General features: G+C 37.5%; 1 protein-coding gene across 1 annotated transcript; it reads left to right on the top strand.

Annotated features, from left to right (window-relative positions):
* Nucleotides 1-890: 890 nt before the first annotated feature.
* On the top strand, nt 891-13,056 carry LOC148736873 (adhesion G protein-coupled receptor D1-like). Its single transcript, XM_088751040.1, has 16 exons — nt 891-1,507; nt 2,158-2,347; nt 2,745-2,852; nt 7,239-7,326; nt 7,568-7,658; nt 7,741-7,790; nt 8,766-8,892; nt 8,978-9,081; nt 9,405-9,507; nt 9,622-9,772; nt 9,878-9,959; nt 10,266-10,332; nt 10,771-10,859; nt 11,096-11,216; nt 11,498-11,539; nt 11,652-13,056. Exons 1-16 carry the CDS (start codon nt 1,247-1,249, stop codon nt 11,793-11,795), a joined length of 1,818 nt encoding a protein of 605 aa, XP_088607166.1. The 5' UTR covers nt 891-1,246; the 3' UTR covers nt 11,796-13,056.
* The last annotated feature ends 4,791 nt before the right edge of the window (nt 13,057-17,847 follow it).

Genomic DNA, 17,847 nt, shown 5'->3' with positions numbered 1-17,847 from the left:
TGTACAAAACAGGCATGCGAAGATGCAAAAGTGTGCACAATGCATCTGGGATGTAGCAAAGACGATTGTGAACAATCTTGCAAGGCCACAACATGTGATATGAAATGTAGCGGAGGCAGGTGTACAAAACAGCTATGCGAAAATGCAAACGTGTGCACAATGCATCTGGGATGTAGCACAGAGGATTGTGAACAATCTTGTAAGGCCACAACATGTGATATGGAATGTAGCGGAGGCAGGTGTACAAAACAGCTATGCGAAAATGCAAAAGTGTGCAATATGCATCTGGGATGTAGCAGAGGGGATTGTCAACAATCTTGCAAGGCCACAACATGTGATATGGAATGTAGCGGAGGCAGGTGTACAAAACAGCTATGCGAAGAAGCAAAAGTGTGCAATATGCACTGTAACGGGGATAATTGTGCACAGACGTGCAGAGCTACCACATGTAAGATGACTAGAAACTGGCCAAACAGTTCCCAGTATAGGCTAATATGCTCTGGAAAAGGTGAATGTTGTGGATCTCACATGTCGTCCTACGAGACATCGCCTCCCAGAACGAGAATCCTTCATAGCTGTTACAACAAACAAAGCTGCACATGCACAAAAATTTTAAATAGCCTCTACAGCACTTCAAGTTTATACACGTCGAATGTCGTTACTTCCACCGGCATTCCAATTTTCGCAACTAAAATTTCAGCAGGACAAGGAACAGAAGCTTACAGTGAGTACAATAAGTACTTTAGATACTAAATATGTGAAATACTTAAGTTTCTATAAATAGATTACTTAATTACCATACTTTAACTTCGTTGCACTTTATCATAGCTTTCAAATTTGACTGTTAATTTTATTTGACAATGAGAATTTTATTTAACTTTAAGCTTGGCAGCAATCATCGACGCAATCACCGCTATCAATCATCTCACCATCACCATTACCATCACCATCATCACACTCATCATTAGCAGCAGAAACATTAGCGTCTTCATCACCCACATCAAAATATTTATCATTATCAAAACCAGCGACAGCATTATCAGAAGCAACATCATTGGCAGATGGATCATTATCATCATCATCGTCACCAGTAGCATCAGCATTAGCGTCATCACCATTGGCAGAGGCAGAATCATCGGCAATTGCATCATCGTCATCATCATCATTATCGTCATTAGCAGCACCAGTATCAACGTCAAAACCAGTAGTAGCAGCAGCCGAAACATCAGCTGTTTCATCGTCATCAATGCCTTCTCCATCATCATCACTATTGTTAGTAATGATGACGACAGCAGCATCATCGTCAATCTCTCCGTCGCAAGGGACATCTTCGTCATCGACGTTGGAAGCGATTAAGAATCTGGCACGTGATATCTTTCTCTTAACTTTTATATTTATAATTAAATACTCTTTCAGTTATCAACGTTATTGTCTTTCTTTACCTCAGGCAAATGAATATGTCTCTAAACTAGGTGAAATACAAATTAGTGGAATCAGCTCCTTGATGGTATGAATTTAAAACTTTCCTCTTTTTTTCTAGTAAGTCACTAAGTGTATAGAACATGAACAATGATTAGAAAGAATTACCAATGCAATGAATCAACTCTTAAGCTTGAAAAGCGTCCAAAATAACTAGTACATCTTTATGATGGCGGCGGAAAACTTCGAGTTCATTCTATTTCTTCCTCTTTTCCTTTTCTTTCTTTTTTCAACGAGTTCAAACGGATCTTACTTATCGCCATCGTCGTCATCATCACCATTATCATCATATTCCATTACTGTTGTGATTACTATTATATTTTCATCTTCAACTTTGTTAGTATTATCATTGTCATGACATGAGCTGGTATAAGTGGAAAATTGATCCCTAAAGAGGATGTTTCTACTTCTTGCTTGGACGAGTTCTTGGACACCAGTTGGTCATCCTTACTCATTTCCTTATCTATTTTTTATAATCCTGCCAGGAATAGAAGAAATATGCCCTTGATATATATTGCGCCGGTAATAGTTCCCTAAACCTCTTTTGTAAGAATTTCCGACCACAGTCAGGAGGTCTGCGGGTTGAATACTCATGAGAAACTAAAATATTTTGCTTAACTCGTAAGGGTGCAGATGTTTAGCATCTTACTTTAACAAAAATATCTCATGCTGTTACAGGTGGCTATAAGGGTTTTTGAAAACTTCATCACCCGTATTCAAACCATTTCAAAACGCAAACAAGAGATCGAAATGACAAGAAAATCCACTTTCTATGTGGCAGTCGCATTGGAGGAATTTGCCCTTAACTATGGCAAGTACCACTTGACTGACTCGAATTCTTCAGTTAAGATCGATAGCCACAATCTAGGTAAGTCAGGGCAATGATTTATTCAGATTTGTAATTATGCATTTGCTTGTTAATCAACTGACTAACTGGCTGATTTAAAAAATGGTTCATTTGCTTTGATGATGTAATGAATTGTTGATAAGTGCGATTTCCGATTCTTCTTTTCATTCCATTGACTATACGCTATATTATTTTTCCGGCGATTAAAATTATTAAAAGCATTTAAACTTTTAATTGTCGATGTCTTAGTGATCTATAAAGGGTTGTACTTTCCGATAGAATATATATATAAAAAAAGCAGTCAAACAAGCAAGAGTACCATTTTAGGATTAGGGTTACTTTCGGTCCAACGAGAAAGACATTTCTTCGAAAATATGCTATTCTTCATTTCGTCATTTGTTTTCTTTTTCCCCGTCAGTGCTAGCTATACAAAAAGCCTACCGCCAAAATGCTGCCGACTTCTACCTTGGAAAACAAGAACTGTCAGCGAGCATGGAATTATCCTCTACAAATTTTTCAAACAACGGTTTGTATTTACAGAGGTTTCAAATCTTCGATATGCTAATACAATGCATTTTTTTCCTCTACAAGTTTTTACAGTTTTGAAATACATCTACTGACATATAGCAGTTTTTTTTTGTTGGTTTACACAATATATTCTAATTGCTTTTGACTTTAAGTATATTCTTAAGTGTGAATAGCAGTTTCAATTTTGTCCATTCAAATAATGTAAGGAACCTGCAATTTCATCTACACCTGATTGTAAATAAGTAAGATATTTATAGAAATGCTGTGTTTTATCTTAAGCTTTTAGATTTTAGTTAAAAATATTAATTAAGCGCTGGAGACATAGAAGACAGATTAACTCTTAGCCTTATATAAGCTTTAGTCTGTTAGTATTATTTATATGCGGCAGTATATACATCTGGAAGCCCAGATAAAAACAAAACTACAGCTGTGGCTGGGCGATAAGCCGTGGCCAGCCACAGAGTCTACTGGGATCTATATATACATTAGAAATATAAGTGAGTAAAAATAGTTCATGTCTTAATATTTAATAATGTTCTATGGAACTCAATTTCGCTGTTCATGTGTAATATCTAGTGACTCAGCTTAAATGTTCTTGCAATACGAAGTGAACTTGTCAGGACGGCTTTCTGCATCTGTCCGAAGATAGATTTCCTCTTGGTTACCACCATTTCTTTGATATTCTGCTCCACTTCTCTTAAGCAACAACCAAGGACATCTATTATTATACTTTAGAACATAGCTAGCAGAGCCGCGCAATCCAATTCATTATACGTAAGCGTGCTGAAAAACCCGATACTGCACGCTGATAGCGTGAGCAAATCGCTTCGCCAGAAATTTTTTTTCGCACAAACGTTCATTGTTAGCGAGGTGAAAAATGATATACTTTGCGACAATAATGTATACAAACAGAGACTCGGCCCACCAGTCCCAAAACAAAGACAATTTTCCGACCTCGGGTAACCTTTACGCTTCTTTCGTGCTCTCCAAACTTCCCGCGTGCTCCATAACTCCCTAGAGCACGCTAAAGCATGAACCAATTGTTAAATATTAAATGATCTTGTACCCGGGGTATCTGTCTGTGAGTTCTATTTGTTTGTTAATGTTATTAGTATTATAATTATTATTATTATTATTATTATTATTATTATAAGCGCTGCGTATGACTATAATAATTGCGCGCTGCGTATGACTATAATAATTGTGACTTCGAAATCGCAGCTGCCGAGGGAGCCATTGACATTGTTTAATGATTTTTAGCAGCCTTTTATATAGGGTTCTAGATGTGCCATTCACCTTTCCCTTTTCTGTATAGTTTTAGATATGCTTTTACTCATCAGATCATTAGACTTTGAATCTTTTCAGATTTGATTTCGTTATTTATAAATGAATAAAGGCTGATAGTTTCGAAAGAAACTGTTTGGGGCTGTGTCGGTAGGAGTAACGAAATAATTTGGAGATATCAACAAAGCTGAAATGGTAAATTAGCCACCGAAATGATTACAAAAGCTGACGTTTCGAGCGTTAGCCCTTCGCTCCGACGAAGGGCTAACGCTCGAAACGTCAGCTTTTGTAGTCATTACGGTGGCTAATTTACCATTTCAACTTTGTTGATATATCCAAATTATTCCGTCATTTATAGTTTTCCAGACGCTTTGACAAAAAATAGGAGTAGATGTGAGCCGAAAGTGAGTTATTTTGGATCGTTTTTTGCGCTGTTAATATTTTGTATTGTAGAGGATTTTATGGAAATTATTGCTAAATAAAATTGTTATCATTTACATTATTATTATTATTATTATTATTATTATTATCAATATTGTTATTTTTATTATTATGGCAGTTATACACATCTGGATGCCAGATTAAAAAAAAAAAAAACATTAAAGCTGTAGGCAGCGAAACCATAGCTAGCTCTGTGTATACATTTTCAGAAAATATACTATTTAAAATTTCGAATACATAAATCAACTTCAAATTCTATAAATAGTTAAAAGAAAGTTGTTAAATAAATAAATAAACAACACCCTAAAAGTTCCTAATGTTGCGAGTATATTGTTATTACTATAAATTATTATTATAAATTAACATATATTATAACATAGCGCGCGCTTGTCCTATCTAATTCCTATTGCGTCATCAGGATCAAAATCTTTATGTACGCACGGCCGTGCTCAATAAAAATGACGTGTGCAGTTTCAAAATAGCTGCAGAATTTCCGTCCTATGAGTTCTTTAAGTTAAAGTTTCGGAAAGCGATATCAGTAAATGGATAATCAACCAAACTTTTCTTTGGCTTTCGACCTTCCCGTAAGTAGTCAAGCCAACAAGCACAACGAAAACGAAGCACAACAGGCCCGTTTCCCGAATTCATCGGAACAGGAGCTGGAGAAAAGTTTAGCTGAAAGACATTCAGCAAGAACTAAGAAGACTACAAATTGGTCTGTGGCAACTTTTAAATGTAAACGTCTCTGTTGACGACGTTTCTTCTGTTCCATTTGTTAAACCTTCCGAAAACCATTTAATTACAAAATCAACAAAGCAACGGAGACGCCAACATCTCGGGTAACTTTCATTTCAAAAAAACATTACAGCTACAATGAAACATGGTTAGTTAAAAACAGCAGTCACGCATTATCTTTAAACTTAATGGTATTACCATTATTTCCTTCCGTAATTTAGGTGTAGTGAGAATAAAATACAGACACCGCTAGAACGAATGTCGCCTGGCCAACTCGATACAAACCTTCACAGATTCTACGCAGAGGCCAGATATAAATCCGGAGATGTGTACAGCAAATCTACTTTCCTTGGTTTTCGTCACGGCATTGAAAGATATCTGAATGCACTACCACTGAACAAAGGCCTAAAGCTAATTTCTGATCCAAGATTTAAAAGGCCAAACGAAGTGCGGAATGCGACAGTTGTCAGCTTGAAGCGTCAGGGAAGAGAGAACGTAAAACACAAACCGGCGATTGAAAACGAAGATTTGCTGCGGCTAAAATCCATCCAAGTTCTCGCCTTGAGCGGCCCACTTTCTCTGCTCCGTAACGCGTGGTTCCATTTCGTCCTCTTCTTTTGCAGAGGAGGTCGAGTGGGTCAGAAGACCCTGAAAACAATCAGCTTAAAGTTTAAGGTGGACCCAACTGGACGCAACTTGGCGGCGATGACGCATGATGAAGCTACCAAAAATCATCCTGGTGGAATTGCCGACGTTTCAAGCACCGAAGAGTTGGCCCGAATGTACGAAACAGACGATGTGAAAAGACGACGTGAAAAAAATAAAACGTCTTTTAGCGCCCAAACTGTTGTCGTATGTTATGAAAGAATTGTTCCATGCTTTAAGCTGTGTGTCTATCGAGTTATGGATGCACTTGGGAAGTTTGGAGAGCACTCAAAAAGCTAGAGTTACTCTCGGCTGCGCCTCGAGCAACTCTTACGCTTCTCTCGTGCTCTCCAAACTCCCCGCGTGCATCCATAACTTAATTGACGCACGCTAAGCATGAAACAATTCTTAAATGTATAATAGTGTAGTTTAAGTACAAAAATATATATTATATATCTAATGTAATTCGATATTTAACAACTAAAAGCTTCTTTAAATAAGTACGTCTTTAAATATATTTTAAAAAGATTCAAGGATTCAACAAGGACCAGGAACCACAGCAGATTAATCGCTTCCATGAAAACGACAAGAAGCGGCTGTACTCAAGGAGAGTGTTGAATGTTGAGCATGGCTCGTTTACGCCGCTTGTATTTACAACTACGGGAGGGATGGGGATGTAATGCATAAGATACCACAGCCGATTGGCCGAGCCGACAGCCAATCGGGGGAACGATACTCGCAAACAATTTCCTGGATCCGAGCAAAGACATCATTTGCCCTCCTTCGGTCGCCCTTAGATTGCCTTCGAGGATCGCGGGTGAAGCGACGCGCTGCGTATGACTATAATGATTGTGACGTTGAAATCGCAGCTGCCGAGGGAGCCATTGACACTGTTTAATGATTTTTAGCAGCCTTGTATATAGGGTTCTAGATCTGCCATTCACCTTTCTCTTTTCTGTATAGTTTTAGATATGCTTTTACTTATCAGATTATTAGATGTTGAATCTTTTCAGATTTCACTCCGTTATTTATAGTTTTCCAGACGCTTTGACAAAAAAAAACAAAAAAAAAAACGAGTAGATGTGAGCCGAAAGTGAGTTATTTTGGATCGTTTTTTACGCTGTTAATATTTTGTATTGTAAAGGATTTTATGGAAACTATTGCTAAATAAAGATTGTTATTTTAATTATTATCATTATCATTATTAGTGTTATGAGTTTTCTATGGAGTTCATGATATAATTTTCTTAGCTTAATTTTGTTTCCTTTTTCCTTTTTAGTATCAGTGGTTGCTGGGATACTGCACAAGGATCTTCATGAAGCACTATTTATAGATCAACCGTTCACAATCACAAAAGGCAACACAAGGTGAGGGTACTTCCCTAAGTTTCTGAACCAAATGTGCCTTCCAACAAAAAGAAACAAAAAAGAAACTCGATTCATTTAACTAACAAGGTCATCAATTTTCAAATTCTATTGAAAGAAGTCGATGACTTTTTCAGCGTCTAATAAAGAATCTTTAAAGTAATACTGTTTTGTAAACGCTCCCAAAAGAAATACTATGGTCAAAATTAATCAGGTTCATGCTTAAATTCTATTTTCTCTATAGGTATTTGGACTCTGGGATAATGGCTGTGGCAATGGATCCAAGACCAGAAAAATTGCAAGAGAATGTCATCTTAAAGTTCAGAAACCTAAATGTAGGAACAAGAACAATTTTAGTATGAATTGTTTTATGTTGTGTTAACTATTCCAAAGAGATAACATCTATTCTTTAATTAGGTCCATGAAGGAAAGAGGAAATGTTTGTTCTGGAGTAGCTTAAATGAAAGGTAACAGCTGGAAAGTATCATTTACCCAGTTCCAGAAGTAATTGGATCTTGAATCTCAAATCTTGAAAAAATATTTTATGAATATTATTCTTGAAGGTCCGAAGATTCCCCACTCGATTTTGATAAAGCCTTGAACCTTTCCCCACGTTCTGAAAACGACTGTCAAGGTCAATCTGTTTGCTCTAAAATTGAAGCCACTGATTTGTTAAATCTTATTTTTATGAATATTGCTGATAGAGTCCTTCTATGAAATATAATCACATGATCACTGATTTGTTAATTTACATCATTTTCCTTGTTCGTTATCTTTGCTTGTTGGCTTGCTTTCTTTTTTCATCTAAGTTAGTTTGTAATAATGCTTAGCGACTCTATTTAAGAATTATTTAAAGACGACTTTATAAGAGACAGGGAGCTGAACAGATGTCATCAGATGTCAATATCGAAAGTATTCGATGATGCGTAGAGGTTATAAACTCATGGAAGGAGGACAGAAAATTAAACTGCCGGTACCCCAATGGTTATTCGGGTTAATCTCTATATTTTATCATTATCATTACTTTTGTTCTTATTATCATTATCATAATTATTATTATTAATATTATTATTAATGATATCATCAGTATTTTATTATTATTATTATTATTATCATTATCATTATCGTTATCATTATTATTGTCATTATCATTATCATTATCGCAGAGAAATCAACTGATTCCAAATGCAAATCAAATGAATGAATTATTATTATTATTATCATTATTATTATTATTATTATTATTAATGCTATTACTGTTATTTTTATCATTATTATGCGGCAGTATATTCATTTCGATGCCCAGAATAAAAACAAATCTATAGCTGGGGGCTGGGCGATAAGCCGTGGCAAGCCCCAGCGTCGACTAGGATCTATATATATACGATTAGAGATAAAATGATTACTATCATCGTTATTATTAGTATTACTGTCATTTTCAGTTCAGGTGAATTTTCAGAGAAAGGATGCTATGTAGTTGCATCTGCAAGCAACTCAGAAGAAACAGTTTGCAGCTGCGATCATCTGACTCATTTTGCTGTCTTAGTTGACTACAATGGCAGCCCAGGGGTAATGAATTTACGTTCAGCTTTGGTTATACAGCTCGTTTAGGTTAATTAACGAGATATCTATGTCTCTTCATGTCTCTTCACAGCTCACAGAGGAGGACGAAGCCATTCTGGAAATTATCACATACCTGGGATTAAGCCTTTCTATCCTCGGGTTATTTTTGACGATTATTCTATATTCCTTCCTCACGTAAGTACTGTGAGAATAAAGAGCTAAGTCTCTACAAAATCTTGAAGGTTTTGGGGCTTAAGTTAGACCAACTTGTCTAAAAAAAAAGATAAATAAAAAATTAGATTAAACAAAAATACTAGTAATAATTATAATTATAGCAGTTTAACGTACGATAAAAAGCTGAATGGCAAGCAACAGCGAGTAAGAGAAACTAGTACACAAAATACCTCGTCAAAGATTATCTTGTCTTGTTTTGTTTCTGTCATGTCTGAGTTTTTTGTTTTTGTTTTTGTTTTTTCTGTTCGATTGTTTATTTTTTCATTGCTCGCTTGTTTCACTAGAGACATATGGCAGCCTCTGTCGCAAATACGTTTAAGTCTTTCTGTGGCACTCGGAACTGGACAAATAATCTTTCTCGCTGGTATAAACGCCACAGAAAATACGGTAGGTGACCTTTTCACCCATTTATGGTTTATTTGCCTTTGAGGGGCTTAAAGATGTTTTGTGAAATAAAAAAAAAACATGAAAACAGAAATAAGACTATTATCTCTCTTTCAGGCCTCTTGTATCACAGCAGCAGCTTTTCTGCAGTATTTCCTGATGGCCGCCTTCTGTTGGATGTTGGTTGACGGAATTTATTTCTACCTGTTTCTTGTGAAAGTTTACAACGTCAACACCAAGATGCATTTGTATCACGTCATATCATGGGGTATTTTTATTTATCTTGTTGCAAGTTATTTTTATTCTTTTAAATCGTCTCAAATCGAACGTATCTTTTTTTTAGTTGCACTGACTTTCTTCTACTTCTGTTTAGGTTTGCCAATAATCATGGTGGTCATTTCACTAAGCACTGCGTCTGGAAAAGATGGAATTCAGAGTTTTACAAGTGAAAAATAGTATGCGAAACTTTAACTACTTCAGTTGTAGTCTCTTCCCTTTATTTTTCTTCCATCTCCCTCATTTAATTCAAATAATCTGAATTTCATGAAATATTGCAGGCGTTAAGGCCTCTTCCCTTCTTTCTCTTCATAATTTTCCTTTCGCTTGAACCTGTCTTGTTTTATTAATTTTTTTTATTTTTGTTACACTTTGAAGATGTTTTGATACACGGGGGGTTGTGGGGGTGGAGGGGGGAGGGGGAGCTAGGGGCTATTTGCCACAAATTAATTTTCGTCTGTTAATTTTTTTAAACTCGTTCCCAGTTGCTGGCTGTCCTCGACTAACAACCTGATCTGGATCTTCGTGACATTTGTGGCTTTCATTGAAGTTGTGAGTTTGTGAGAAATTGATACCTCATCGGTATTGTTAACCCCTTGCTCGTACAAAGTGTTTACCGTCTTTGGAACTCCACAGCACTTTTTTTTAAGATACCCTCCTTAGTGGTGACGTCGCAGTACGAGGGAACAGATGTGACACATGAATCCATTAATCATTAAGCTCACAAGGAAGTTCTCTGGTGCTCTGCGGTTGAGTTTAATCATGGAGAATTGATACCTCTTGGCCTTTAAATTAGCAAAGTAATACCCTGGCGCACCACAGGGTTTTCTACTCCTCATCATAGAGGTAACAGAGCCAGCAAGCCAGCTTACCACTGGGGATTTAATTTTTTAAATAAGATTCAGGCTTTTACTTCTTCAAACGTTCGTTAAAGATCGATAACATTTTTCTGTCTTCGATGATACATCTCTCATTTCGTGCCTCTTTCAGCTCAACATTTTGATAATCGTCCGAGTCATGAAGGAGATGAGCACATTAATCCAACCAACAGGGAAAGACAACCATATGCAGCAGATAAGGTGAGTTTTCAAATTTAACAGCTATCCAATAGTTGTGATAAACCAAACTTGGTGGGGGGAGGGGGGGGGGGTAGGTAATAAATAGTTTTTACAGAGACTTTTCGAGTAATGTGAACAAATAGTTGGCTCATCTAGCGTCACAGTACTTGTCTATATTCCAGCCTAGGTATTCTTGAACGATGAGGCACTATGCTTTAGAAACGGTTATTGTTATTAATATTTCTGTCGTTCTTCAGACTTGGCATTAAAACATGTGCGGTAATGATTCCACTGCTGGGTGTAACGTGGGTCTTCGGTCTTTTGTTACCATTACACAAAGCTTTCGCTTACATTTTTGCTATCCTCAACTCTATTCAGGTGAGCTTTTAAAAACGTGGTTGATAATGAAATTTTAGTAATCCATTTAACACTTACTTGAATACCATGATCAGACACTTTAACTTTGGTCAGATGATACTGCCTATTCAAAACTAATCTACCCAACACGAGACAATCTTATTGGCTCACGAGATCTGTGACTTGGTTTAATTCATTCTTTCGCCATATTTCTTTTGATTGCTGAAAGGAATACTTAACGATCGAACCTCTCTCACCTCGAATTGTAAAAGGGTTAATTCTGAAATAATTGTCCGTTTTAGGGTATCCTGATTTTCCTACTTCATTGTGTGCGAAACAGCCAGGTGAGTTCAATACAATGATAAAGACATACACAAAACGAATTGTGAAGTTTTTAGACATAAAGAAAGACTCTCGCGGTTAGCAACTGAAATTTTGTCGCCTGTACATCTACAGATCAGAGAGCGCTTGAAAAGAAAGATGAGCATCATTTGTCCTTCTGCTGCAGATTATGGAAACTCTGTGAGGAAGAGCCCACAAGTTAATCCAAGTACTGTCGGCAATGTGTGGGCAGTCAAAAGGCAGTCCTTCAAAGAATAGCATTATATAGCACTTCAGTACTTTAATTTGACCGACATTAAGTGATAGCGTTTTTGCAACTGTAAACAATGAAAAATCACCAAGGAAAAGCTCACAGGTTGATGCAAGTTATTTTGACGACGTGTGGGCAGTTTAATAGCAGTCTAAAACTGAGTTTGAACTGAAAAAAATAGCAGCATAAATACCTTGATTAAATAAATGGAGAATGAGAGTTGATAGTTTAAAACGATTACTCAGGCCACGGTAGTTGACCAGTAACAATTGTTCAGTTTCGACCTGTCGATAAAGCTAGGTGGTTCCAGTCACGACGTTGGCTAAAAGAAATCTGATATTTGATGCAAGGAGTCTTGCTAATTCTCTTGCCTTCCAAGTCTTAAAAAGTCTTCAATGCTTTTTCTAACTATTTAGCTAGCTAGGAGCTAGTCCCATGAAGTTTTTTTTTGTCATATACATATAAAAGATTAGTAATTAGAGGATCATAGTATGCAATCAGGGAAAGTATGTATAAGCTGCAAGCCAATGTATGTAACAAATAACAAGGTTGGCTCTCATTGTAATTTAGATTTGAAAACAGTGTGTCCTTGAAACAATGGGTTTTTGTTCTTTTGATAATTAACCCCCTCGAAGGATGCATGTAGCACATTCAAGCATCACTTGTTTAAGATTAATCTGCATTTCACTTTCTGTCCTTTACGCCACTGTTTAGTAATATTTGATAATGATATTTGATTTTCATTCTTGCCACTAGAGCTCGTTTTATCATTTTGGCCACAAGTGACTATCGTGGCATTTTGGCCATTCGTAAACGTTTCGGCATTTTTGCCACAAGTGGCCCATTTGGCTTTTTGGCCATTAGTGGGCGTTTCGGCATTTTGACCATTAGTGGCCGTTTTGTCATTTTGGCCACAAATGGATATTGTGGCATTTTGGTGTTTTGGCCATATGTGGCATTTTGACCACTTGGGGCCGTTCTGTCATTTTTGCCTCAAGAAGTAACTTAACCACTTGGGACCGCTCTGTAATTTTGGCAACTATTGGCGTTTTGGCCATAAGTGGGATTTTATTCACTTGGGGCCGTTCTGTCATTTTGGCCACAACAAGGGACTTTGGCCACTTAGGGCCGTTCTGTCGTTTTAGCCGCTATTGGCCGTTAATGGTCGGTCTAGGAATTTGGCCGCTAAAGGCCCTTTTTATTTTTTGCATGGTTGTATTAGCGACAGTACATTTATTACAATATTATAATAAACAACAGTAGAGAGCATTGATGGAGCAGATGTTGCTTGTCTTGTTACAAGCGTGAGACAAAGAAAATTTTTTGAGTCGTTATGAGTAATCGAACTTTACATTTTCGGATTCGCTTTTCTTTTAAATTGCTGGCATCGATCTTTTTTTTTTTTATTTCGTATTTGTTTTCTTTATTCTCAATAATTTCCAAAAATTTCTCCAGAAACCCTAAGGACATCTGAAGCAGCTGGTTGATAGGAAAAACATGTTTTTGTCATTAGATTTTTGGTATTTACCCGTCTATTATCGAGGAAACAGCTAGTCGGCGGATTACTTAGAACTATTATGCGCGTGTTTCAACAGCAAAGTATTATTAGAGTTACAATGCAGGTTACAGCTACAGGTCACAATGAACACAGAAGGATACTGCCATACAATCACTTTTCGATGTAAATAAAACATGTATACCAAGTGAATTTTTGAACGATAAGGTCGTCTGGGTACAACTGCAGTTGTGCGTTTTGATCTTCGGAAATATAAAGATTATACGTATTTTAAACGTTGCAATCCATATCGGACGTTACAACATTGTGAGACGAGCGATAGATCCTCGTATGCAGGTTAGGATCGGTCACCAATTATCACCTGGAAAGGAAGGGGGGATTGGAGTGTTTTAGTCGTGTTGGTAAAAATATACCTGATTTCTCACAAGGCTCTGTAGCTTTTTATGTAACCCGTCATTAGTAGTCATTTTTCTGTAATCCTCCCCCTCACATTCTGTTAACGACTACTGATCCCCTTTCCGTCCCCCATGAAAACCGTGTGATCGCTGTAAAGTCCTCCCCTCTCCTTTCTTTCGCCCTGAATAATGACGACTGACAAATACTCCGCGTGCATGTGACTATAATCCCCACATACTAATACTGAGGATGTCTAATGAAGAAAGCATGACGAAATTCATAGGTCTGTCAAGGTTTTTAAAGTCAAACTATTAAGGAAGCTACGTTTAGCTATTATTTCCATTTATTATTTAAAAAATTAAAAAAAAATCACATATTTTGTCAATAGCACTTTGTAGTACGTAGCATATGCGGGTAAGATCTTCCGCTCTACACCACGCGAGGGCCATTAGATAAAAGAAAAAAAAAAACAAGGAAAAAAAAAGCTATATGAGATAGAAGTATTTCATACGGAGTCGTGATCACGGTTTTGTAGCAACTTCTGTGATGCTAGAGCTGTAAAAGAAAGTCATCCGATGTAAACGGGTTAAATAAACGAACACTAACAGCTGTCAGTAGTTAAGAGTGAGTTTGAAATTAATAACATCTGTCGCCACTACGTGGTCTTTTCTATTCTTTTTTTTGTTTTTTCACCTAAGGCTATATCATTCAAAAATTCAGTGCTTTTCGCTATCTATTGTATAGCACATGTTTATTTGTCAAAAAATAATTCGAAAATGCGACTGAAGAATACTCTTGAAATTTTGATATTATACCCACTTTGAGATACAATGAATATATGAAGTTCATATGTTTTGAACTGCGGTATTAGATACGTATGATGCACGATCCTCGCAGGAGATAGCGCTATTTATGCATTAGCTAAAATCAGACCTTAAAAAAATCAGGTCTGTACGGGATTCGAACCACTGACCTCTGCGATACTAGTGCAGCGCTCTACCAATTGAGCTAACAAGCCAACTGGGAGCAGGCCGTTAAGTTGATTCGTAATAAACCCGTGAAAGTGATAAATGAGATACAATGAATATATGAAGTTCATCAGGATCGTGCATCATACATATACCCACTTTGTTTTCTTGAGCCAACGTCAATAACTTGCAAGTCAGTTTCCCGCATTATACGTGGAAGCCGGAGGTACATGGCGGACAACACTAAGTGAGTGACGTTATATATATTTCTGAAAAAAAAAGAAAGCTCACAGGCATTGCACTTATAATTGCAAAGGCTATTTTGGACCGATCTCCAGCCACTCAAAATTTTCCAGAAGTTTGCATGTGGTTCAGCTTACAGGAACGGAATCCACACTACGAAAAAACTGATGACGATGACGACCAGAGGTTGCCAGTTGTGGGGAAAAATCCTTTATCAATGTCTCTGTTGAGTGAGTACCAAAGCTTCCTTTTAAAGATTAAGCATAAGCATACTCCGAGGAGTCGAGCTTAAGGCTGTCCGGCGAGTAGCATCCGAAAAAATTGAGCGAAAACAGACTATTAGAGCTTAGAATGGTTTTCAATTAGTTTATCCTTTGTGAGAGCCGACCAAACATGCTTTCCTCAAAGGGCCAAGACATAATGTGCTAGGTGATGAACCTCAAGAAGCCTGTTAACCAATGCCTGATTTAATTCAGGGGTCTTTATGAAAAAAAATTAAGCTCAGGCGCAAACATGCAAATGACGTTGGGACAATTTTTGCCCAACTTTTCACTCCAAAGAATAACAAAAGAAGGATTGACCTGATGCCGCCACTCACATCTCACAAATGACCAAACTCAGTAGCTCAAGGAAACAATTTCAAGTCTTCTTTTAACGAGGTCCGGCGGATTTCCTTTTCTTTTTCTTCACCCTTGTCCAGTTCTCGTGTGAATCTTTAGTATTAACATTATTATTGATTCATTTTCCTCTTGCACTCATTTCAATAAAACATATTTGAAAATTCAACACCATTCATAAAATCTCGAAATACTGAGGTATACCCTGGGATATTTCCAACACCCACAGTATAAAAAAAGTAGTCGGTATGGGAACTAAGTGTTACCAAGAAGCCTAAAAAGTGCATGTAGTTTTTAGCATAATGACAACGTATACTTGTTCACGATCAAGATGGTAGATGTATTGATCCATGTTTGGGTATAGGGGTGCCGCCAGCGGCTTGTAGTATTACACCGTGTTCAGGACAGGTTCTGACCCTGTTTAGGAAAGAGGCGAGTAAAATGTATACCCTGCTGAGGAAAACAAGATCAAAAACACCACATTCTGTCCAGCAGCACGTCCCCGTATAGCCCAAAGAAGGAGTACCACCACTAACGCCCCCCCCCCACTCCGTAGACCCGTATGTACAGTAATTAATTAAAGACGATCCTTGAAAACAGCAACAAGAGCCATAGCAAAATGGAATTAAATATGCGATATTAGATGAAATACAGGGTGATCACTCTCGTTTATCAAAAAACAAAAGGTTGCCAACAGTCTGCTAGTGTTTGTATAAATCAGTGCCTTGTTTACGAGTTAATTTGAAATTTCTGCTAGCTTTAATTTGTAACTGTATGAAGCTATCGTATTATTACTATTCCAACTTTTTTCTTCAGGTCTTAGGCTTGGCTTCGATGCTTGCGATCCCGATAAATGTACATCGAGTTGTGACAATCATTGCGTTCCCCTTCAGAATTGCACCAATGGTCATTATTTTTGTAGCATAAAATGCAGTGAAAGGAATTGTGCACAACAATATTGCAAGGCTGATACATGTGTTCTGAATTGTAGCGGAGGCGGTTGTAAAAGACAGAAATGCGAATATGAGGGAAAAGAATGCAAAATACTTCTGGGACGTAGCGGAGTGGGGGATTCTGAAGAAACTTGCGAGGCCAAAACATGTGATCTGGATTGTAGCGGAGGCAGTTGTAAAAAAACAAGAATGCGATTATCGAGTAGACGTATGCAAAATGCATCTGGGATGTAGCACAGAGGATTGCTATCAAATTTGTGAGGCCACAACATGTGATATGGAATGTAGCGGAGGCAGGTGTGAAAAACAGCTATGCGATTTTCGAGTAGACAAATGCAAAATGCATCTGGGATGTAGCGGAGTAGGGGATTGTGAACAAACTTGCCATGCCAAAACATGTGATATGGATTGTAGCGGAGGCAGTTGTAAAAAACAAGAATGCGATTTTCGAGTAGGCGTATGCAAAATACATCCGGGATGTAGCGGAGCCGGGGCTTGTGAACAAACTTGCGAGGCCAAAACATGTGATATGGAATGTAGAGGAGGCTGGTGTGAAAAAAGCCATGCGATTTTCAAGTAGACAAATGCAAAATGCATTTGGGATGTAGCGGAGTGGGGGATTGTGGACAAACTTGCAAGGCCAAAACATGTGATATGGAATGTAGAGGAGGCTGGTGTGAAAAACAGCTATGCGATTTTCAAGTAGACAAATGTAAAATGCATTTGGGATGTAGCGGCGTGGGGGACTGTGGACAAACTTGCAAGGCCAAAACATGTGATATGGAATGTAGCGGAGGCAGGTGTAAAAGACAGGAATGCGATCGCCGAGTACAAATATGCAAAATGCATCTGGAATGTAGCAGAGGGGTGGATTGTGAACAGACTTGTAAGGCTAAAAAATAATGTGATATGGAATGTAGTGGATGCAGGCAGGCTTGCTGGGCTATCAAATGTCGAATGACTAGAACCCGGCCGATCAGTTCTCAGGATAAGCTTGTATGCTCTAGAAATGGTAAATGTTGTGGAAGTCTCATGGCGTCCCATAATACATTACCTATCAGAACGATAATCTTTTAAACTTGCCATGAACAAGAAAGGTACGCATGCACCAAATATGTAAATAGCTTCTACAGCACTTCAAATTTAGATGCGTCGAATGTCGTCTCATCTACCGGTATTCCACTTTCCAGAACTAAAATTTCAGCAGGGCAAGGAACAGAAGATTACGGTGAGTACAATTAGTACATTCGATACTAAATACATGAAGTGCTTAAGATTCTGTGAATAAAATAATGATTAATTGCCATACTTTAACTTCGTTGCACTTCGTCACAGCCTTCAAATTCGAGTGTCAATTTTATTTTGAC

Source organism: Stylophora pistillata, chromosome 2 (assembly GCF_964205215.1).
Source record: "Stylophora pistillata chromosome 2, jaStyPist1.2, whole genome shotgun sequence".
In the NCBI taxonomy this organism is placed as follows: domain Eukaryota; kingdom Metazoa; phylum Cnidaria; class Anthozoa; order Scleractinia; family Pocilloporidae; genus Stylophora; species Stylophora pistillata.
Note: the sequence above shows the minus strand (reverse complement) of the source record. Positions and strands in the feature narration are given on the sequence as shown.